This window comes from Empidonax traillii, unplaced genomic scaffold, assembly GCF_003031625.1.
Source record: "Empidonax traillii isolate 1590-97213 ecotype Southwest subspecies unplaced genomic scaffold, ASM303162v1 scaffold7:size3022706, whole genome shotgun sequence".
In the NCBI taxonomy this organism is placed as follows: domain Eukaryota; kingdom Metazoa; phylum Chordata; class Aves; order Passeriformes; family Tyrannidae; genus Empidonax; species Empidonax traillii.
The window spans coordinates 1,376,683-1,400,297 of NW_020955200.1; the positions used below are offsets into that span (position 1 = coordinate 1,376,683).

At 40.5% G+C, this 23,615-nt stretch overlaps 1 protein-coding gene across 5 annotated transcripts in view; it reads left to right on the forward strand.

Moving 5' to 3' along the window:
• SEMA6A (semaphorin 6A) overlaps nucleotides 1–23,615 on the forward strand; it is a 118,821-nt gene that overhangs the window by 86,981 nt on the left and 8,225 nt on the right. For 3 of the 5 annotated variants that reach the window (XM_027881535.1, XM_027881544.1, XM_027881563.1), the window contains one exon: nucleotides 2,632–2,796. The exons of the other annotated variants lie outside the window; for them this stretch is intronic. In XM_027881535.1, coding sequence (XP_027737336.1) covers nucleotides 2,632–2,796 — 165 coding nt within the window. The remainder of the gene's footprint in view (nucleotides 1–2,631; nucleotides 2,797–23,615) is intronic. 5 annotated transcript variants of the gene reach the window in all.

Here is a 23,615-nt window from a genome sequence, read left to right on the forward strand (position 1 = left end):
TGAATGGAGTATTAATTCGGAGTCTGGAACACCATGAATGCTGGCACTGTGGATTAGTCCTTAGGGAAAAGAAAACATAAAAATCCCATAATTTCCATTTTCTAGCCTGTTCTCTGCCCTGTTATTTGTCTTATTTGCTGGGGATAAGCGCAGGAATTGACAAGCGTAAAATGGTGTTGGAGGGAACACTTTCATGTTCCAGCATTTTGTTACTTCAAGAGGGCGTGTGCTTTCAGTTGCTGGACCTCTACCTGTCCTTTTCGAAACAAGCAGACCTGCTGCAGGACTGCTGTGGAGCAGGCAGCACAATTGGATCAGATTCCATCATTATCTAACTGTGTGTTACCAATATTCCCAGCCATGCTGTGGCTTATGGAAACCTTTTAAAAGACAATAATGTTTTGGCTTCTCTTCTCTATTTGAGTGACATTAAAAGCTCTGTCTTAACAAAATACAGCTTTTAATCTGCCATGTTAAAGAAAGATGGCTGGGAGAAACCACACTTTCTACCATGAGTGGGTAAAAAATAATCTAGTGCCGTTGTTATTATAAGCCCTGAGACTGAAGTCCAGAGCTAAACTGTGTTAGCGATAAGCTGTAGTTGAAGGTTGAGAATACTGTGAATTTGACCAATTTTCCTTTCTAAGCATACAAGTTACAGGAGTTCATTGTGTCCATGTCCTGTGCTAAACACAGTCCAAACTGTTTCCACATATAATCCTGTGCAGGAAGTCAAAAGGGCTCCTTGAAAACATACAGAGGAGCACAGACATTTTTTTCCTCTAAAGCCATTGATATTCTGCAGAACTTCATAACAGCATCTTAATAGAAGTTGCAGTATTTTGCTGACTTCCTCAGTAGCTCAACACCATGAAGCTGGTGAAAGGGCTGGATAAAAAGAAGCACCAGTGCTTCCAAAAGCCTGCAAACATTGGTGGCCTACCTTTAGATTTTGGTTGCTGGAGTGGAATTGAGGATCTAGATTAATTTCTTTCTTCTCTTATGAGAGTTGGGGCTGGATGGCTTTAGAAGGAATTTAAACAGTCTTTTTGAGATGCAGCTTCCAAAAGCTTTGTGCTTATCCAGTGTGTTTAAAATAAACTGTAGAAACACAGGTTCTACCTGCCCAGCTCTGTGCCTTCGCTGGGAGGATTTGGATTTCAGGTCCCTGTGTTGATCTGTCTCTGCCCCAGTGAGTCTCAAATTATTCTTCTGAGCAGTGAAGCAAGATCAAGGGAAGGAGCAGGGAAAGGGTCCCTGCTAGGGCAGTCTGTAGCCTGGTGATTGGACTCTTCTCCAAGGGAGACTCATCTAAGGAAGGAAAATTAATTTGCTGGGCTGTTCAAAAGGAGCCAGGGGACAGAAGGGCTGCTGTCATTCTGTCTGGTGTTATCTGAAGAAAAAGCACTATAGGCCATTCTGTCTGTGAATAATGCAATTCTGTTAGTTTGTGTTTAAGCATGTGTCAAAAGCTCCTCTTCTGATAGGCTATCTCAGAAAAGTAGGCAAGGGGTAATACACTTACTCCACCTCCAATTAAGGAGGCCCAGAACTCCTTGAGTCCTGCTCAAAATAACTCACTTTGGCACGTGTGCTAAAAAGGAAACTTTCGGAGTGGTTTTGAGGTCAAAATGGTGTAGTGTGGATGGTGTTTGGTACTTCCTCCCCAAAGCAGCTGAGCCATCTTCCAGAGACAGTAGGCTCTGAGCATCTCAAGCATTTTGGGTGCTAAAATGTACGTCTCTGCCTGAGCCAATCCACCTTTAAAATTGTGCCGTGTTTCCAGTGGGGCACATTCTGTGAACGTGCTGTTGGTTGGGGTGTTTGATATGCAAAGAGTTAATCAGCCTTATTCAGGACAGCAGTCACAATGTCTAGAGCATTTATAATGGAAAAAGGGCACTGAGACCTCAGTCCCGCTGCTGCTGGAGTCATGGGTTCTTGGGCAGATCCACTTAGAGAGACATTGTCTTAACTGTCACTGAGCAGAAACAAGATTCAGTTTTGTGCTTATTTCAGAGCCATTTTGGACCATCAGCTCAGATAGGACCAATAGTGATGGTGCAAGTGGGTGCAAGCAGCTGGCCTGGACATTTCCCATCTGGAGTGGGATGCCACAGTGTGAGCACACTGGTGCTATGCCCCTGGGGGCATGAGGTAGAGTGCCAATGATGTTGCCATTTTGTAGTTCTGGCATTCTCATTCAGTTTTGGCCATTTTAGAAGTTTTTCTGTTTTAAATTGTTTTTAAAATTGCTTTTTAACTAAGCCAGTACCATGACAGTATGGGCTGACACTTCAGTTTCAGTCAGGCTGTGTACTGAATCCAGTCAAAGGATGCTTGACTTTAATGAAGTGTGCTTACCCTTTTTCACACGTTTCACTCTGTTGAATTAAAGCAAAGAACTGCCAGCTCAGGGGCAGCACCTCTTAGCACCCTGATCTGAAAGGTTCAAATCCCCTCTTTCTTGGCGCTGTGTTTTGAAGGACTTTTGAAACATTGCTCAGCCTAAGGCAGGATGTTCACCCATCGTGGAAGCAAAGCAGTGCGTGCATTCCTGAGCATGGGGAGGTAGAGTGGTAAGTGACTAATGAGACTTGTCTTCCCTACCTGTATTTATAATGTAAACAGGACACTCCAGTTCCCTAGTCCCAGGCACCACCACTTCTGACTCTCGCGCTCGACAGGGTTATGATGCTAGGGGACGCTTGCTGGATTGGAAGGATCCGCTTGGTTCATCTGAAAATACAGATCCATATGTGGCAGTTTCATCCCATAATCATCAAGACAAGAAGGGTAAGGCCTTGGAAATCATGTCCTGTGGTGAGGAGGGAGGGGGAGGAGGACTAAAGTGTAACTGCTTCCAGCTGGCTTGGAGTAACATGTAATGAAACTCCTATGCTATAATTAAAAGCTTATCATAAAGCCTGAAACTAAACAGCCAATCTTAGACTCAGTCCTAGATAATTCACTGCCTGAGGAAACCACACAAAACAAACAGAGGTGCATGCCTTTATAGAGTGTCTTATGTATGAAAGGAAAAGAAACAGTGGGGATTTAGCCCTCTTTAAATTTGATCTGCCCTGTTCTCTGAAACAGTGAGATCCGTGGCTTCCAATTGCTCTTAAAGGTGCACTTTTATGTTGCCTTTGTCGGAATTCCTAGCAGATCTCAGCTAATTTCACATTATTTCCTTCTCTCAGCAATCATAGAATCATAGAACCATGAAATGATTTGGGTTGAAAGAGACCCTAAGGATCGTCTCATTCCAACCCCCCTGCCATGACCAAAGACATCTTCCACTAGACCAGGTTGCTCCAAGCCCCATCCAACCTGGCTTTGAACACTTTCAGGGATGAGACATCAACATCGTCTCTGGGCAACCTGTTCCAGTGCCTCACCACCCTCACAGTAAACAATTTTTTCCATATATCTAATCTAAACCTGCCCTCTTTCAGTTTAAAGCCATTCCCCTTGTTTTATCACTACTTGCCCTTGTAAAAAGTTCCTCTCCAGCTCTTTTGTAAACCCTTTAAGGTACTGGAAGGCTTCTCTTTCCCAGCCTCAACAACCCCAGCTCTCTCAGCCTGTCTTCATAGGAGAGGTGCTCCATCCTTCTAATCATCTTTGTGGCCCTCATTTGGACTCGTTCCAACAGGTGCTTCCCACAGGTCCTTCCTGTGCTGAGGACCCCAGATCTGGATGCAGCACTGCAGGTGGGGTCTCACCAGAGCAGTTTAGAGGGGCAGAATCACCTCCCATTCCCTGCTGGCCACGCTCCTTTTGATGCAGCCCAAGATACAATTGGCCTTCTGGGTTGCAAGTGCACATTGCTGCATCATGTCCAGCCTCTCATCCACCAGCACCTGCTGGTCCTTCTCAACTGGGCTACTCCCAATCCATTCAACCCCCAGCCTGTACTGATACTGGGAGTTGCCCTGACTCCTGTGCAGCCCCTTGCACTGGGCTTTGCTAAACCTCCTCACGTTCTCATGGGGCTGCTTCTCATCCTTGTCCACGTCCCTCTGGATGGCATCTCATCTTCAGGTGTCAATTCCATCGCTCAGCTTGGTGTCACCTGCAAACTTGCTGAGGGTGCACTCGATGTCACCGTGTCATTGGCAAAGATGTTGACAAAACATTGTCAGTAAGACAAGAGGGCATGGTCTTAAGCTCTACCAGGGGAGGTTTAGGTTAGATATTAGGAAGAAAGTCTTTACAGAGAGAGTAATCAGGCATTGGAGTGGGCTGCTCAGGGAAGTGGTGGATTCACTGTTCCTGGAGGTTTTTAAGATGAGACTGGATGTGGCACTGAGTGCCATGGTCTAGTAACCAAGGGTTGGGCTTGATGATCTCAGAGGTCCTTTCCAACCCGACTGATTCTGATTAGCACTGGTCCCAGGATGGACCCCTGAGAGAACCATTTGTTACTGATCTCCATCCAAACACTGAGCGACTGACCACTATCCTCTGGATGCGACTGTCCAACCAGTTCTTGTCCTTTGAACTGTCCACCCATCAAATTCATCTCTCTCCAATTTAGAGAGAAGGATTTTGGAGGGTCCATGTCAAAGGCCTTACAGAAGTCCAGATAAATGATGTTGGTAGCCGTTTCCTTATCCATTGATGGAGTCTCTTCCTTGTAGAAGGCTTGTCTGACAGCGCTTTCCTTTGGTGAAGCTATAGCTGTGCTGACTGTCTCAGATCACCTCCCTGTCCTCCACGTGCCTTAGTAGAGCTTCTAGGAGGATCTACTCCGTGATCTTCCCAGGCACAGAGGTGAAGCTGACAGATCCGTAGTTCCCAGGGTCCTCCTTTCTACTCTTTGTAAAGATGGGTACAATGCTCCCCTTTTGCCAGTCACCCTGAACTTCACCTGACTGCCATGCTTTTCAAATATCAAGGAGAGTAGCTTAGCAATTACATCAGCCAGTTCCCTCAGGACTTTGGGATGCATCTCATCAGGTCCAGACTGTGTTCCCGTACTCTTCCCAGGATACCTGTGCCTGGTTCCACCATCTGCACATTTTCTTCGTGCCCTATAGTTTGTCCAGCAGGTCCTGACACAACCATGCCAGTCTCTTGCCTTTCTTGCTTGGTTTCTTTCACCTGGGGATCACTAGCTCTACCATCTTGGACCAGCTAGGTCTAATAAAAGCCCTTTGGCTTCCGGTCCCCCTTTGCGATACATACAGAGAATTAGGCAGAGAATTGCCTAAATTTGCCACTAGAGCATACTTAGAGAAAAAAAACCTCTTCTCCTAGGTAAGGATGGTGGTGCCCCTCATTGCATCTTGACCCTCATCATTCTCCCAGCTCCTTTTAATCTATATCTCAAAGAGTTTAAAATTGTTCCTTTTAAACAGAGGAGTTAGGTTCAAATAGCTCCACTGCCTAGAGAGATCTGAGTCCTTGTTATTCTTCTCCAGGGTGTTCTTAGATCCCTTTTTTCAATCTCTGCTCTGTTGAAGATGTTTTGCTCTGTGTGGACTAATTAAGATCTCAGTGGGTCAGAAGAAAGATGGGTACAAGCAAAACTCACTTGCTGAGTGGTTAGGGCACTCACCAGGGGCAGGAACACATGTGAGCTTCAGTCCTTTCTGCTATGAATACTTGATATAAAACACTTAAAATATTAATTGGAATGTGGATTCCAGTCTCTATTGTTCATGCATTTTACATTAAAAACTCATTAGTCAAAGGCATCATCTGTTCCTGGAGAAGCTACTGGCATGCTAGACCTCATGCATTGCCTTGTCTGCCCAAACTAGTAGATTACTAAATCATACTCCTTTCCCTCCACCTGAACCAGTGAATCTTGAATTCTCTGCATTGGCTGAGGACGCTTTCAGCAGGGGGTAATGAGCACATTAACATGTCAGAACAGTCTTCAGAGCTGCACGAACAGCTGCCGGTGGTCTGGACCCAAACGGTGACCTCAGTGCTTGTTACTCATAACAGCCCACATACAGGATGCCTCCCACAGTTCTGGGATATCCGGGGTTTCTCACTGAACTCTTCAAGATTGACCTCAAAGAGCCTTCACAGTTCCTAACCATAAAGGCAATGGGTGTCACCTGGCTGGCCCAACAGAGACAAAGCCTGAAGCATTTTTCCAGTTGAGGAGGCCAGCCAAATTAGGCAGGGGATTCAGTAAAATTTCTTGAGATACCATGGCAAACATTAATCTAGTAGCCTTATGTTTTAGGCTTGTTGGCAGGAAATGGAATATGAAGATTTCGATTCCCTCAGGCAAAGATATGAACTTGTCCCCTACCTCCCAGCTAATTAGCTTTTCCTATAAAAAAGGGGAAAGCTGCCTCTGTTTGAACAATTTTTTTTTTTTTTTTTTTTTTTTTTTTTTTTTTTTTTTTTTTAGAGCTTGATCCTGTAGACATTCTGGGAGAATAACTGCAAATCTAAACCCAAAAAAGGTGTTTTCTAGATCCTGATCAAACTTATCTGTGTGTTAAGCGCAGAGCCTCTGCACTCTGCAGACCTGTGGGCTGCTGAGCCTTGGCAGATGAAGAATTTCAGGTGGCTGCAATACTTAAGCTCAAAACCATAACTTTGAGTGCAAGTGACTGATGGTGCTGAAGATGAAAGCTCAGACTCCTAATTCCTATTTACACTCAGTTTGAGATATCATCCTAGTTTTTTAAATTCCTCATCCCTCTCTCTTCAGTTGTAAAAGGACAACTGAAAAAAAAAAAAAGTGGTTTCCAGGTATCACTTGTGTAGAGAGGAAAGAAGTCAGATAAGCCTGCATGCCCTCCTAAAGTTTAACTAGCTCTTCTCTTTTCTCTCAGCAATAAATCAGTGAGAATGCTGACAGACAAAAATAAAGATCTTTTCTTTCTCTGTCCAGTGTGTTAGTAACACTTGTCATTCAAACTGCTTCAGGTGAGAGGACATTTCTTAGAATATCCCATGTTCCCTCTTCTGAAAGTAAGTTGTATCTTTCTCTCATCCACCCTGAAAAGGGATAATGTCATTAAGCAGATTTAAGAAGGAATGAAGGACTGAAGGAAGGATGGATGAAAGGAAGAGAGTGATCCTTAAACCCAGCTCTTCTGCTAGTGTCAGACAGGAGAGCAGTGTCAGAAACCAGTAGTGGAAGATCTGGCCCTTTATGTACCCAAAGGAATGCAGAGATGTGTATGCATTTTAATGGCACTATTTGTTATGTGTGGGTCCCTGCTTCACAAGTCTTTTGCAAAGCAACGCTTAATAGTTGGAAAGCTAGCTCTTAAAAGCATCTTGTATGAGAGTAGCAGCTTTCAGAAGAGCATGCAGTGAAAATATTAATAAATGTATAACTGTTGGATTTAATAATTTTCGCTTCAATTCACTGACTGAGGAGGTGGCTTGCATTCAATATGTCCCTCCCCAGGGAGTGATGGTTACCAAAGAGCCTCATAAACACTTGACATGGTCATTTAAATATCACACATTCTTTGGTACCTAATCATGAATATTGGCGAAGCTGGAAGCAGTCTACATTGATCAAAACAATGGCGGCAGAGGTGACCGCATGATTGTTTAGCATTACCATCTACTTGTGTGTTGTTACTTCTTGCCTTGCCCAGTCAGAGCCAGTTGGCTCCCAAATTGCTATTGAGTTGTTGTTTTAAAAGGGCAAAGGAAGGAGTTCTTACACAAAATCAAATCAGGAAAAGTTACACTTACTATCCTTTTATCAAGATTTTGTTTTCCCTTTTGCTGTGATTTCTTTTGCTTTCACACATTCACACAGAAAAAAATATTAACATTTTCTTCTGATTTTGCAAGGTCCTTTGTGTTGTTTTTCATTGGTTTTGTCAGATTCTTTGAACAGTGTTTTCTTTCTTTTTCTGTCCTCACAAACAGCTCCTTACTGATTGTACTAATTGTATAGAATCCACTTACTACTTTCATTTCTGTTACATGGTTGCTTTGATGATGTCACATCCATCCATATGCTTCACTTTTAATTCAGTGCAGGCATCTTGGGGAATATCTGGGGGGGGGTGTGAAGAGGGATTCTTTAAAAGGGTTGACTCATGGGAATGTGACATTTGTGTGCCACAGCTTTAGTAGCTAAATATACTCTGGGACTGTTGTTTCAGAGCTGCATCACATTTCTTGCCAAGATGAAAATGTGTAGTGCAGTCCATAGGGTGAGAATTATACATTGCCATCCCATTGGCATTTTCATTTTGGCCATTCAGGAATCTGCCCTTTCTATTGCAGAAAAAAAAAAAAAAAAAAAAAAAAAAAAAAAAAAAAAAAAAAAAAAAAAAAAAAAAAAAAAAAAAAAAAAAAAAAACCCACCACAACCAACCAAACAAACAAACAAACAAAAAAAACCACCAACAAACCAAACCAACCAAATCCAAACAAAAAACCATCTGATTGGGCAAACTGCACCCCAGTTTCCTCTTCTACCCCCATCTCTTCACCAGCAAAAAAACCCAAACAAACAAATAAAAAACCAAAACCACAAAAATCCACAAAACACATGTTCTGGAGTATGTTTACATTTTATTTTCTTTCTTTGCTGTGTTTTAGTGCTGATTTAATTGTGTGTTTCTCACCTTTGTTGAAAGTTTCCCTAACCTTATTGTCTAACCTTCTCCCCTGCTGCCATTGTACTTGGTCCTCGTCCCTCTGCAGTCACAGTCATGAAGCTCCTCCTGTGGAGCACTCCAAGGCTTTACCCTCTATGCCCCAGTAGTGCCATAGTGCTGTATCTCTCTGTAGTTGTCCTACTAACGAAGGAGGGAGTAGAGATGTACAGCTCTTCGACAGGCCTCTATGAAGAAAACAAAGGGATTTTCTTCAAGAGTAGCTGGCCTTGTCCCTCATTACTCTGCTGCCCTTCTCTCTGCCTCCTGTCCTTCCTGCCCTCCCTTCAGAAATGCCTCATGCTTTTAAGTACTGGATTCATTAGCAAATGTAGCCAACAGCCCTGTTTTCTCACTCACTCCCTACTTGCCTGGAACCTGCCTTTTAATCATAGTTTTGATAAATTGGTTTCAAATTCTGCTTATGATTTCATGACTCTGCTATAGCTTCTCCACAGCATTCAGGTGGATGTGGCCTGAGCTGGGCATGGAATGACAGAAGTGTAGTGTTACTGTTAGCAGGCTTTAATGTTTGTATTCCTTCTTGTCTCAGCTCTCATTAGGTGAAGATTATGAGGTGGTATCTCCTTTCCTTAACAAGCCTTTTGCTGAGATCCATGTAGCAATGGTAAAAAGCTGATTAGAAGAGGGATGTGATGAACAGTTTACAGAGTTAGGAGTTGCTGGTTTATTTGAATATCAACAGTGCTTCTTTAGAGACAGTATCTGTATAGATTGTAGAATCTTTAGTAGTAGTAGTAGTAGTAGTAGTAGTAGTAGTAGTAGTAGTAGTAGTAGTAGTAGTAGTAGTAGTAGTAACTGCAGCTCTTCCTCTGGTACAGAATTAGGCAAAATTAGCAATAGTCAACTCCCTGATTTGGAGGGGACTGTGTTCTTGTGGAGCCCAAGAGCTGTTCCTTTCAAAACGTGCCTCGAGAAGGTTTTTATATTGTACACAAGTGGCAATGTTACTAAATTTTACTGTGATTATCACTACTTGAAAGATTTGCCAAGTGCTGACAATGCTTGTCTCTGGAGAGTCTGCAAATGTTTGAGCAGATTCTGCTGCAGTGAAACAGAATTATATGAAACTTCAGGTACAGTTATGATAAAGAACATAAAGTGCTGATATAACAAGATACTTTACAAGTCGACATGAAATGAGAGGAGAAAAAAAATCCATGGCAGAATAAAGCTTCAGACTCTCTTTTTTTTGGCATAGATTAAACAACTATTGTTCACCACAGGAGAGCTGAGTTTTGCACCAGAAGTACATTATCAGAGTATGTTTTTACACAGAAAAATTGTTATATGCTAATATGTACAAGGATCTAAAAGATTCAAAGTGGGTTTTTTAATCAGAGAAAGCAGAAGAATGTTGTTATTATCTTGCTGGCATTATGTAATAATTCAGATGAGGAATTAAAAGTGTCGCAAAATTTGTGAAAACTTAACTTTTGAATTAGTGTTTGCAGGTCTAAGTAGATAAGCTTGGACTTTCAAGGTGAACCAATACTCTGTATTTCATCAGTGTCATCATCCTGATACTGCCAGAAGGAACTGACTGATCCTAAGAAAAGTGGAAGGCTAATGGCAGAAGGATTTGCTCCATTGTCAGTTCTGCATGGGGGGCCTTGGGAGTAGATGTAAACTCAAAGCTTGTGCACTTGGGAGGAAACTACGCAAACATTGCTATTCTTTTATGTATCTCAAGCCATTGTATGCACAAACATAGAACAAATTGCAAGTACTTTGTAGATCACTAAGTTTTGACTTCTGAGGAAATAATGAAGATTGAATCAGACCAGATCATTCACTTACTGTACTTCTTAAGTCTTTTGCCCACAGTCTAGTCAAAGAATGTTGTGAGGAAAGGACTGGAGAATTTGTCCTGACTCTGTCTCTGATTACATAGCATTTGGCTGAGATTTGGAGTGAGAGTTGTGGTTGCATAGAGCTGTAGTGCTTCACAAAGGGATTTCACCTAGAAAAGACAAGGTGACACGCGATTTAGTCCATTTAAACTTACATAGATCCACATCTATCTTAAAACCTACTTACTTTTTCCATTAGGATTTAAACAGAGGTTTAAATAAACAGAAGTTTAAATAAGTAAAGGCCTATGGATTTTTTTTCAGAAATGTTCTTAGGTAAATGTTCTTAGGTTCTTAGGTAAGCATCACCTTACTGTAAACATCCATGTTTCTAGAAGGAGGCCTTATTTAGTTTGTCGCATATGCTAGTTGCTTGGTTGAAATACTAAAAAACCCATGTTTTTATAACAAACAACCTTATATTTGCCTAAAATGGCTCTAATGAGCAACTTGTCCAGGAAAGAAATGTCTCACAGACTAATCACAGCACACCTACTGTGGAACACCAGTTTAGTTCTGTATCAGATAAATACCAGAAAGCCATTGTTAGCAGTTAAGTGGGACCAAATTGCACAGTGTAGTTTTTAATGGCCAGATACCTGTGTCACTAGACCAGGATAATAACTAGCAAACATACCAGAAGATTGATGACTTCACCACACTGGAATTGCTGGTATCCTGTGACATGCATTAGAGGGCTGTACAGCCAGGATTAAGGGAACACACCAGACTTGTCCAGAGAAATAACACTGGTCCTTCCTCTCTTCTGTCTTGCATGTATGAGCTGTCTGCTCCCAGGGCTAGAGACAACTAATCATCTCAAATTACATCCTCAAGTTCAAACAGTGGCAGTAGAAAACTAGATACTAATTAATAAAATGACACTTGTATATAAAATTCATGAAAGAAGAATGCTGGAAGGATGCTTCTGACAGCAGACTTTCTTCAAACTTGTTTTCATTGTGTTTTTGTAAGTTTATCTGAGAACAAGAGTGAAGACTGAGAGTGGAGACAAAGCATTCAGCAAACGTCAGGAACTAAATCCCTTAGCAAGGCTACATTCTTAAGCCAATTTTAGTCAAACATAGGTATTATAATAGAGTACAGGGCAGTGATTTAGAGTGCCTTCTCTGTGACTAAGTCTTCATTTCAAATCTTACCTAAAAAAAGCTTCAGCTCATTTGGTAACACATTTTCTGTTGTAGCCATTTGAAAGTGTAAGAAAATGAAAAAATTTAACTGCAAAGGATAGGCAAGGATAAGTATATCAAAATAATGGAAAGGGTATATTCCAGCACACGCCAGCTGCCTGTGCCACACTTAAAGAAATGCCTACACTTCGGCACTGGCACTCAGTGCCAGAACTGAAAATGTTTCTACATCTAACTAACAGTACAGATTTCAGATTTAACTAGCACAAGTCAAAACGTGAGTGGCAAGATTAGAACCCAGAGCCATTTGCTTTTTAGTAGCCAAAAAAAAATTTAAAAAAAAATCACTGGTAATAGAAGAGGTTGTATCAATATGCAGACTCTGATTATGAAAACAGAGCTTTTATGCTTCCAAATTACTGGATCCTACAAATAAAAGAATGGTGAAGTTTAAAATAGATAACAGCAAATGTCAAATGTGGCTTCAGGAAACGGCAGGTGTCTTTGACCCGTAATTGTCCTCCTGCATAGATTTCTAGTCAGGCTATCCATTTCCAGGCTGTAATGAGCAGTAGAAGCCTGTCTTACTAAAACAGGGAAAAACTGTCATTGCCCCAGGACCTTGATCTGCTTTTTCAATAAAAGAGGCCATGTCTAATTTGTCAAGGCAGCTGCACAGGGTTCAGGGCATTAGAGCTGTTGTGTGATGGACTAGATCACCAGCTTCATTCATCCACAGTCACCCCGTGAGGACGGCTCAGTGGAGGAACAGACTGCCTCGTGCTCTTGTTTGACCTGTCTAGCACTGACATATTTATCAAGAGCTGTGAATTCGCTGTAGCATGTGCTTGCCCCACAGGGCCACTACTCTATCTGGAAATAGCCAAGCATAACTGGTGGACAGGATGTTGAGTAACACCCAGTTTCATTTTTGGGATGTCTATATTGATTATAAGGAGATGTTGTGCCATTCAAAGAGGCTGAACTGGGAGGGCAGCCTAGCCCTCTAAACAAGAGATTTCTAAACCTGCTTTGAAATTTGAAAATTGAAAATCTTGTAGCTGAAAGACATTTAAAACACCTTTTAGGGTTGTTAATGCCAGTATGCAATTAAAATATCAATATGCTGTTAAAGATATTTTAGTAATTCATTTTTTTCATATAAGGTGTGCCTAGTTTCAAATATTGTATTAATTAACCAGTAAGATGTCCTGTAGTCATTTTACAATTACCTAAATATTGAAAGTCCTGGTTCAGAGCGCTTTTAATACAATCTGTAGACTGTCAACTGTTTAATTACATACCATGTACAAAACACCACCTACATTTTTCTCATATAGATTATCTTTTAGTTAATGGTATCAACATCCCTCTTAGTATGTGGGAAGGATCCCAAATAACTCTTTTTCATTTTTCTTAGTGTTCTTTAAGACTGTAAAAAAAGCACACTTAATTCTGTGTGTCAGCATGGGCTGGTGCTCACTGATCAACAGCATGTAGTTAATTAAAAAATGAAAAACCTGGAGAGGGCATAATTTAGATTTCAAAATCTCAATTTTATTGAACATTAAATACAGATAACAACTGTTGTTGTGTTTGGAAAGCAGTTGTTCTTATGAATTTCCTTAGTTTAGTCAGGTGCTCAGGCAGGTGTTATTTCAAACTTTTTAATAGTCATTTAGTGAGACACTGTAGTCTCTATCTGATTACCATTGCTGTTACTTTTGCTAGACTTTAATCATGTGTTCCAAGATTGTGCCAGTAGCTGAGAGAGAGGATAGGGGAAAAATATGTTGTTATTCTCACATTACAAAACAAGAGTCTTATGGGCAATTTATTGAGAAGTTTTGAAGCAAATAGTGTGAATTTACCATTGTATCAAAAATGTGCATCCTGACATCCCCATAAGAGAAAAAAAAGTTTTGTTGGCCAAGCTGTAAGGTTTTTTTTAAAATCACAGTCCCTCATGCCCAGAAGAGACTCATCACAGTTAGGCAACTGAATACACAAACAACTCTGTACCTTGAGGTGTTCCTAAACCCCCCGCTGGTAGTCTGACAGCTCTGCCCCAGCAGAGCAGAATAAGTCAGAGTCTCTGCTGAAGTAGATTTTAACAGCTCCATTGGCATTAGAAGAGTTTAGGGCGGTTTATGGAGTAGTTGCTCAGGAAGCATTAAGAGGCATTTCTGGCACAGGTGTACAATACAGCAAACATTTGGAAGTGGCTAACAGCACATTCATCACCAACTTTGTGTTGGCCAGGATATTAAACTGTAGCTCTTCTACCAGCAACCAAAGATTGCTATCTTCTGTGAAATAATCTCAGCTGAAGGTGCAGCTTAATAGCATTATTACAATTGGGCATAAACTAGACAGTTCTTTCAAATGCCCAACAAGGATTTTTTTAATTGGAAAATAACGCCAGCTGCATGCTGTCAATAATATGCCATCTTGTTCATGTTCCATCCCATTTTACACACAATTGTAATAGAAAATAAAAGAACAGCTGTTATTAAAGAAAAAAAGGGAGGGGGATGGGAGGGAAGGAGGCCCATTTTTATAGCCCTACAAATCTACTGCTATTCACTGTCATGTTCTTGTAGAAAGAAACAGAGAGGTGTTTTTGGAAAGCCTGAAAGATCTGCATTTACTGAACACAAAAAAGTACCAGCACAGACAAGGTGTTTAAGGGTGTGCAGAAACACCTGGCCAGCACCACACCAAAGCCTTCACTAAAATAATTCCAAAAGTCTTTTGAGAAGCACATATGTTCCTGTTGTTTCCTTATTCTTTAAGTCAGAAAACTACACTGAGTTCTTGTTTGGAAGAAAGCAGGATGTGCGAGACAGAAGCTACAGTGCTGGGTGAACACTGAGTACCACTTTTTTTCAAAGACACTAACAGAGTTTGTCTCATCACGTGGTGCAGAAAAGGCCATCGGTAGTTTTGGTGAGCACTAGAGAAATTTAAATTCTGCTACCAGCTTATAGTCCCCATCAAATAGTTCAACAATTCTCGATGTGTTTTCATTGCTGAATGAGTCCTAGTCAGTGCCTCTCAAAGGAGGGCACAGAGCTGGAGGGCCCTCTGTCCCTTCTTCTGCCTGCTCTCTGCACTGAACCTCTTGCATTCACCACAGCCTGCCCAGGTGTTTGGGCAATCACAGCTCATAACAAGGAGCATAAAGAGCACTGCTCTTTTTTTGGAGATAGTATTCAACTTTATCTATACATAGATAGTAGACTCTATTCAGTGTCTTAAAGAAGTCTTACATTCCTGCAGCACTCTATAAGTTTTTTGTCTAAATATGACCAGCTACAGGCAGTGTCCTGAGGCAGTCATCCAGTAAGACCAATTAATTTTGTGTACGCAGGGGGATTTGTATATCTCAGTGTGCACTTTCCAGCCATTAACTAAATTACTAATATCAAATCAGCAGCTACTTTCATATACCTAGAATCAAGACCTGGAAAGACAGTACAGTTTATCTCTACGTGCTCATGGCAAGACAACTTGATAAGATCAGCTGTGCTTCCCTGAAAGGTTTGGTCTCACCTACATTGTGTTTAGAAAAGAAGAGAGGAAGTAAATATAGGTCACTGAGGGAAAAGAGATTGTGATGAAATTTTATAGGGTTCCAATGCTAGGAAAAAAATGAGGCTTTAATCTCCCACTGGGACATTTGCATATCTGTAGATCAGCAAAGATATCTTGAGAGCTAGTCTACAAATGTGAAAAAGACAGTCATGTTCTTTGTTATAGCACCTACCTTCATGTTCATTAACTAGCTGTGCAAACTTGCTGGTTTTCCTGCAGCAGTGTAAAATGCTGTGTTAAAGAGCATGAGCAGAAACTGAACAAACGACTACAGTAAATCCAGAAAAGTGAAATTTGATCCAATACCAGAACTAGTAGATTGAAAGGCTGGGGGAGTTGATATTTGCAGAAACGCTGCTGTTTGTGAGATGTTTGGTAAAGCAAACACAGAGGGATACCTGCCTGGCCTGCTGCTGGACAGTCAAGAGGGTGTCTGGATGGGATTTAAATATATCTTGGAGAGGACACTGGCTTGCCCACACTACTGTGGTTAGATTACTGCTGGCCCCAAGGCAGCTTTATTGTAGCTAGGACAGATACCTACTTGCCAAAGTATGTTCTCTGAGATGAGGAAAGATTCACCTCATCCAGGGAAGCAGACTGTCGCTAGTAGTTACTCAGCATGTTAAAAAATGCACACAGGAAACATCAATGAAGTTCTGGTATCGAAGTATAAGTGTAGCATTTGTCTGCAGAGGTGGGGAGGTGCTAAAAAAATTAGGTTAAAAAAAAGCAGAGAACTTTAAGTCTGGCTGACAGAAAAACGCAAATCACTACTGGAGACAGAAAATTCAGTAAGAGAGAGATCATAGCAGCTCCAGGGCAAGAAGTCCACCAGGGAAATACTGTCTTTTACCTCAGGATGTGGCTGGAGTGACTATGCTTGCTTTGCTGGACACACTCTGGTTTCGAATTTATGTAACAGAGAAAGAAGTGTGCTGATATTTATATTTCAAGAGTAGTAAGATATTGAAGAAGAACTAGCAGTAAAAAAACAGTCTTACTAACTGTTACAGCCAGTGTTTCAAACGCATCCCAATTCCTCAGTCACAGTTCCTCAGTCACTTAATGTATCCATAGGCAGATGAGGCTATGGGAGTGCAATACAAAGGGAAATTATAAACCTAATATCAGATATATATAAGCTATTTCTTACCTACGTCACCAGCCCTACAGATATTTCTGGAAGAAGTCTTGCCTTTTACTGACGAGTGGTGGGAGCGTGTTTTAATTCTTAAGTCCAGGTCTTTTGAGTACACTTGCTGTGTTCATGAGTGTAGGAGAAATGAAGAGTTAATCCACAATGTTTGCTTTCTATCATGCAGTATACAGTGATGGAATTTTAATGACAGAAGAGATTTCATCCTTGTCTGTATAAAAGCAGACCTGGTCCAGCCATATTGCTAACATGCACCAGCAACCCAGCTGTGGGCAGAAGGACTGTTCCTAAGAAATACAGTCTATGTGCATGAATAAACATTGTTGGCTTGGTCACATAGTTGTTCAAAAGTTTAACAATAATTTCCATGGACCTCGGGGAATAGGAAATATAGGGTACTGTCTTATTATTTAAATGTCTTGAATGTTTAATAGATAACTCCTTTGTTAGTTCAGCTATGATACGTTCAGTTGCACAAGTAGCTCAAAATTAGCATTTATGTTTTTGTGTCTTTAAAGAAGATCAGAGCTGATGAGGAAACAATTTTCACTTTTAGGTCATATGCAGTGTTTGAAATTTAACCTGAATTCTTCCTTAAAGCTGCTTTGGGCTTCAGCCTGCTAAGCAGCGTTGGTTATGTTGACATTCTGCAAATTTCATTTTTCCCTGTTGTGCAGAAAGGCCATAGTTCAAAACAGCCTGTATAAAAGGAGAGGAAAAGCCACAGAATTTCTCAGTGACAGCTTCTCTTTCCTTGACACTGTTCATAAAAACGTCTTGCAGAAAGGCACTGGGCTGTCCAGAATACATAATGCTCACATCAGGAAAAGAAAAAAGAAAAAAAGAGAAAAAAAAAAAATCACTCAAACAAAACCCACCCAGCACTTGTTTTGCACCATCAGAGGAGCTCCATGCAGTGAAATGGGAACTGTGAAGATGAGAGATTCACTTTGCAAGCTACATCTTCTCTGGAGCCCTGAAATCATGCATATTCAGCCAAACATATGTAAATCTGTTTTAACCCAGCTGTGAAAGATCCCCCAAAGTAAGCTAATAAAGAGCAGCTGGATATGTTTAAGCTCATCGCAGGCATAGTAGAAAGGTCCCAGAATGTATACTGAGCTCTTTTTTTATGTCACTAGAGGAAATGCTGCAGACTTAAAAGGAAATTTGTGTTTTAAGATGCAAAACAGCATAAAGTTTGTCAAGAAACAGCATAAACTTTGCCAAGGCAAAGTACAAAAGAATTAATTTTCTTTGACATTTGGATTTTATACTTCTTGTTTTTAACTACTGTGAATGCCTGTGTTTTACTTTTCTGTAAAGGACATGCTATGTCTGCTTTCCTCCGTCACACAGGCATCTAAAATTATCATCGCTCACTGGGAAAGGGTGAGAGGTGAAGAAAAGTACTGAAATCAGAAGAGTTCAAAGTGATCAGTCACTGCATACCACCTGCCAGTGGGACAAAGGTTGTCAAATGCTTTCTAGTGCAGGAACTGGCCCTGAGCTTAGCCTCTGGGACAAACAAAATTGAGCTGGCTTCAGGACTGTAATGACTTTCATCATTATGTTATATATGCAGGAGGTTGTGTCAAACAGCCCTTCTCCCATACCTGCAAACTTGATAAACTGGTTTATTTACAGAGATACTGCTCAGAAGTAATACTGTTAAAAAACCTTTAAGAGCTTGCTATTCCAGTCTTTTCAGGTCTACCTCCCCTTTGCTTCAGTGGGCGTGGGAGTTGTCTGAGCATGAACTTTCTGGTTTAGATCTTGTAATTTCCATCTATTACAATCCATTGTTTCTAGTCTCTCAAATTTCGTAAGTGTGAATTCACAAGGCTGTAGTGTGGGTTTTGTGTGGCCACTGTGACATGCAGAAAAATTATCTTACAGGCTCATTATCAAACTAAAAACAGATAATTTAAATCCATTCTGAAAATGTTACTTTAAGAGGCGCAAGTGATCTCATATGGACATGTTCATCTCTTCTCCTTTTTTAAGTTACAACTGTCTTTTTTTCTATAGAGAGTCATGTTGGCAGTCATACATGAAAAGTGGAGAGAAGTGATATAATTTAAACCAGTTGAAAGGAGAAATAAATCCACTATTAGATATCAATTGATGAATCTATCCTCGAGGGATTGTTTCTGAAACAGGACTGATAAAAGGACAGAAAACTCCAACAGAGACCATTGTGGCTGATCTGATTGCTTAGATACTTTTCAAGGCTTTTTTGTGTGTTAGTTCAATCACATTATATATTGATTTTGTTTTCATAGTTCTGAACTATGATTTCTCCTTATGCCTCCAATGATCCCCAGGCCTCTTGTAACTGAAGGTTTTTTCTTTACCAGCTTCATTATTCTCTCCAAGTGCAGGCATCCACTTTTTCTTTGTTGGGTACCTCAGACTACTAGCTCAGGCATCTGGCTTTGAGAGCCCTAGAGTGGAATCTGGGGGGAGATGGATTGCTGTTCTCAGCACAATCACGCAAACCTTGAGAGTTGCAGACCTTTACAAGTCAACAATACAGCTTTACTGCGAGGGGAGGGGGGGAAAGCATTTGCCAGCAGGTTTAACTGCAAATGTTTGAGCTCTTTTTTTTCTAGCTGGTGACACCGAGAGTCTAGAAAAATGGGTACTGGGTTTTATTGCCCTGATTCAGCAGAATGAGTTCTTGGAGCTGGAACAAAGATGAAGGAAAAAAAGCTTACTTACTGTTTTCAAGAAAGCAATTCCATTAAAGTGTCCAACACCAAATCATTGGGATTATAATGTGTTTGGTTTTTTTGTCAAACCTCACAATTATTCCTTCAGGAAAACATGAGATAAGATCTCAGAAATCTTTGGTAGACTCTGACCATTCCTGAATTTTCTATCAGTTAAAACCTGGGTGTCCAGTCTAAATTTGTCAGCCTTTTTATTACTAGTTTAAAAAGAGGAAGAAAGCTTGTTTATACCTGCAGGGATTTTCCAGTCTGAAACAGTCTTTTAGCAGCATGAGACTCCCTGTAAACATAGTTCTAACACCTGGAGACACATGTTGAAAACCTATTCAATGGTATTTAAAAGAGATATTCTGATGCCCATAAAAATCTTAATTCATAATGGGTTTTTACCGGTGTTTCTTGCAAGCCTAAGGAGAAGGAGATGTACAACAGAGAAGCTTGCACTGAAGAATAAAATTATCTGCAAAGTTTTCCCCTTAAATAATAACAGGAAAGAAACCATTGTGTCTTTCTGGAACAATGACTTGTTCTATAAAAAGTCTCAAGTGATTTTGTAGGTGTGGTAGATGGAAGTGGGTTCATTCCCCTTTAGCTAGAGGTGAAGTTTAAGATGGAAATGACACTCCCTTCCTAACTGCTGTTAATATGTGGTCTAAAGATAAATATTACCTGGTTTCCTGATAGTTATTCCTTCATTTCCCTTCCAAAACATCATTCTTCATTTCCAACTTCAGTGTTTCAGCTTTGTGTGTCACCATTTAGGGTTATTACTTTACCAACTCTTGCAGGCAGCTTTGAAAAGCTAGGCACTGACAGCTCCCTGCAGAGCTGATCATAGAGTGATCCTGGTGCACGTGGGATGTGGTCTTCCCATTGTCCAGGGTACACCTCTTGCAGCCATAAATTATTTCAGGGACGAACGTGTGTTTGTCTCCACACTACAGCTCACTGTAGTGCTCAAAATGAAAGGTGTTATATTTCATTACAGGTAGCTGTTATTCACACGGGGGATCTTGTAGTGATTGGATCAGGTATTGCTGTCTGTCCTGTGAGTTTTCCTCACCAACTTCAGCTTGGTTGTGGAAGAAGGCAACATCCAAACTATTGTGTCACTAAAACAGCCTTACATTAAGCTATTCAACCTGGGAAGAACCTAGACTTAAAAGAATGTTACTGTGGGTTTTTTCTTGATGTTCTGCCATTCTCATCACACAAGGATCACAGGTGAGACCAGGAAATCTAGGCTTCATCATGACATGTTTTTTTTATACTGTACAGTATAAAAGGACACAGCTCTTTTGCTGAGCCTCTGGAGTTGAGGTCTTCCTTTCTGCAGATGCCTGTTAATTTCTCCTGAGACACACACCTGATACTTCAGATCTCTTTCCAGGTAGAACTTTGATCAGTACTTTTCAACTGCAACTTTTCAGTGGGTTTTAGCTCACTTTCTTATACTTCTGAGAGGATAAGTCAAAGACTTTAGAGAAGTACAAAAAAAAAATAAACCTTTTATCTTTTCATGAAAGGAAGTTTGGCTGTTTTTTTATAATTTATTACTGAAAATTTTGTTCTGGCTTTTGTTTGTTTTTAATTACTTTATCATCCTTTGGATGCTCATAAAATTGATTATTACTTGTTCTAGTGTCATCCCCATTCTAAAATGGTGCTAGCAGGTCTGTGTTTTGTTAGGTCTTCCCTTTGGCTCTTCTCAAAGGCAGGTAGTATTCTTGTCCTTTTGCAGAGCTCTTCATGCTTATATTACCTCCAGTGTTGTCCAAGGTATTGTACAATGTCTAGAAATTGCTTTGGCTAGCTCCTTAAGCTGCTGGGGCCAGATTCCATTAGACAATTTGAAAATGTCTACATTACCTAAATATGTTTACTCTTTTTCCTCTCTTACTCCCTGACTTTGTTATATTTCCAATCACAGATCAGAGTGGGGAATATTGTTGAAAAGTGAAGCAGGAAAAGGAGTAAATAATTGTCTCCATGTCTTGCCTTATCTATTCTCCTTTATTGAAGATTTTTTTTTGTGTTGATATTCATTATTCAGCCCTGATAATGCCATATATTCTTTAGAATGATGAACTCTATACCTTTGTGATTATTTCATCCTAATTACATTTCTGCCCTTGGAATTTCTTTCCTATTAGAATTAGCTGGAGAAGAGCATGCCCAGAATAGCTTCATCAGCATTTTCATACCGTAATGTTTTCAGCACTCTGCTCATCTTGCTTTTCAACTTGGTGGGGTTTTTTTAGCAGATATACTGTTCTAGCCCTTAATCTTTTGTTAAAAAAAGCCTTGCTTTTTGTTAAGAAGCAGCCTCACCTTCCAGCTTTTGATAATCTCGTATACAGGAGATCTATATCATTGTAAAACTCTGGTCTTTTCTGTCGTATTTTTTTACCCAGAGACATTCCACAAGTCTGCTTCTTTTCCAGAACTTTAGAAAAAGTATATATATTATTGACACCTGTGATGCTTCGGACTTGGCTCCCTGCCAAATGCCCAACCCCCAGTAGCAGCCCCTCTCTTCCCCCTTTCTACTTCCCCCAGGGCAAAGGAAAAAAAACTATGCAAATTGAAGAACCTGAAAACCAAGCTAGTTATATAAAAAAAATATATTTTATGTATATTACAGTTAAGATGCTATGTACACAGCAAACGGGAATCCAAACACCCCCCGAAGGGATAGGGAAAGGGGAAAAAGGGACAAAAGGAAACAAAAAGGGACACCGAATAGATATGCGCAATCAAACCCGAGAACTAGTAAAATAACTAGTGAAACAAATCTCACCACATTCCTTAGAAAGCAGGCTTGGCAGGCACTGCCAGCACTCTCCAAGCCTCCACGTGGCAGGTCAGTGGATGCTGCAGGCCTCAGCCTTAGATAAGCGAGACCAACTCAGGGACCCACTGTTCCCGAACTTCGGCGGAAGAGAAGAAGAACGAAGGCCGCTCCTCCCCTTTTATTTATACCACGATTTACGTAAAAATCGTATGGAATACTGGGAACACTGCCCCTTCCTTGGTTACAAACTGGTAATGAGGGAAGGCCTAGATTAAAACCACCGCAACACCAGATGTAATGTCTCCTTGCTTGTTTCCCAAATACCTTTAGTGAACAAGCTAGACCGATGCTCTTCATATGAGTCATCCAAGCACTAGTTCATTTTAGAATTGAATCACTTTGAAGGTTTGAAAACATTTTTCTAAATGTCCTCTTAAACAACCAGCCAGCCAAAACAGTTTAACCTTACCTACCAGCTCTGCTGGAATAAGGAATGAATTATGTATAGCACAACAATGCAATACCATATCAGGTCTTCTCTCTCATTAGATGAGTAAGAAGAGGTGATTTTGCACGTTCCAGACTGTTACAGTACAAGGTATACTGACCAAGAAAATGAATAGTGAGGTTAGGAGATGCAGACAGAAAGACACAGGATGAAATTACAGAGAGTTAGTGGAGGAGGAAGGATCAAGTTGTCTATGAGAATCAGAATGGCCATGAAAAGGGGAGAATATCGGGTTTCTAGACTGTCTCTTTTAGTAGCTAGAAATAATAATGCATCACTTGTAGGAAGACCCTGAACTTGTAAGCCCAGCTGTGACTTGTAAGGAAGTGAGCTTGACTTAAATGGAAGACTTCAGGGAGGTCAGTAAATGTCAGTATGTTTGTGACATTAGTGACATATAAGGTCTGATTCTTGAAGGTCCAAATATTTAATGTCATCTGTGTCTTTGTGACATTTTCAGTTTTACTGTTATCATCTTTACCACCACACATCTCCTGAGTGTAATGTTGATACAGGTAACTCTGTCAACACTATCCCTTTCCAAAGAATAGCTTGTTGTTATCCCCAGTGATAAATCTCACTACAGAAAACAGTCAGGAGTATGGATGAGCCATTCAGACCACATAAAATGAAGTAAGCAATGTATTTTAACTTGTCAAAATGATACATTGCAAATAGGAAAGTGCTAGACATAACACTTTAAAAATATTTAATTTAGAATAATCGTTTTATTATTAAATAAGATAAAAATAATGTGGTGATAATTATATTAAATGTATTTGACAGTCCCATTCCATAGTATTTTATGCAGCCAGGCCAGTCTGTTTTGCAGTACATGATGTCACAGAAGTATGTCAGATAACGTAGAGCTGTAAGGTTTTTTAACAGCAGGTATTTCCTCAAAAGTGAGAGTGTGAATACTTAACTTTCAAAAATGTAAGCCTACATTTTTCTGATTACTTTCTCTATTAATTTTAATTCCTTGAATAATGAGTGCAAATGAATTGTGCTGGACTGCGCCATGGGATCTGTGTTGTTCTTCAAGAACTGCAGGATAGGTCAAAGCACATGCCAGCACGTAAAGCAATATGAACATTGTCCTATCTGTTTGTTTCAAACTGGCTTGTTTGGGATCACACACCTGCTTATTCATCCCAGTCTGTGAAGGCACTTACTACTGATGTTAGGGGC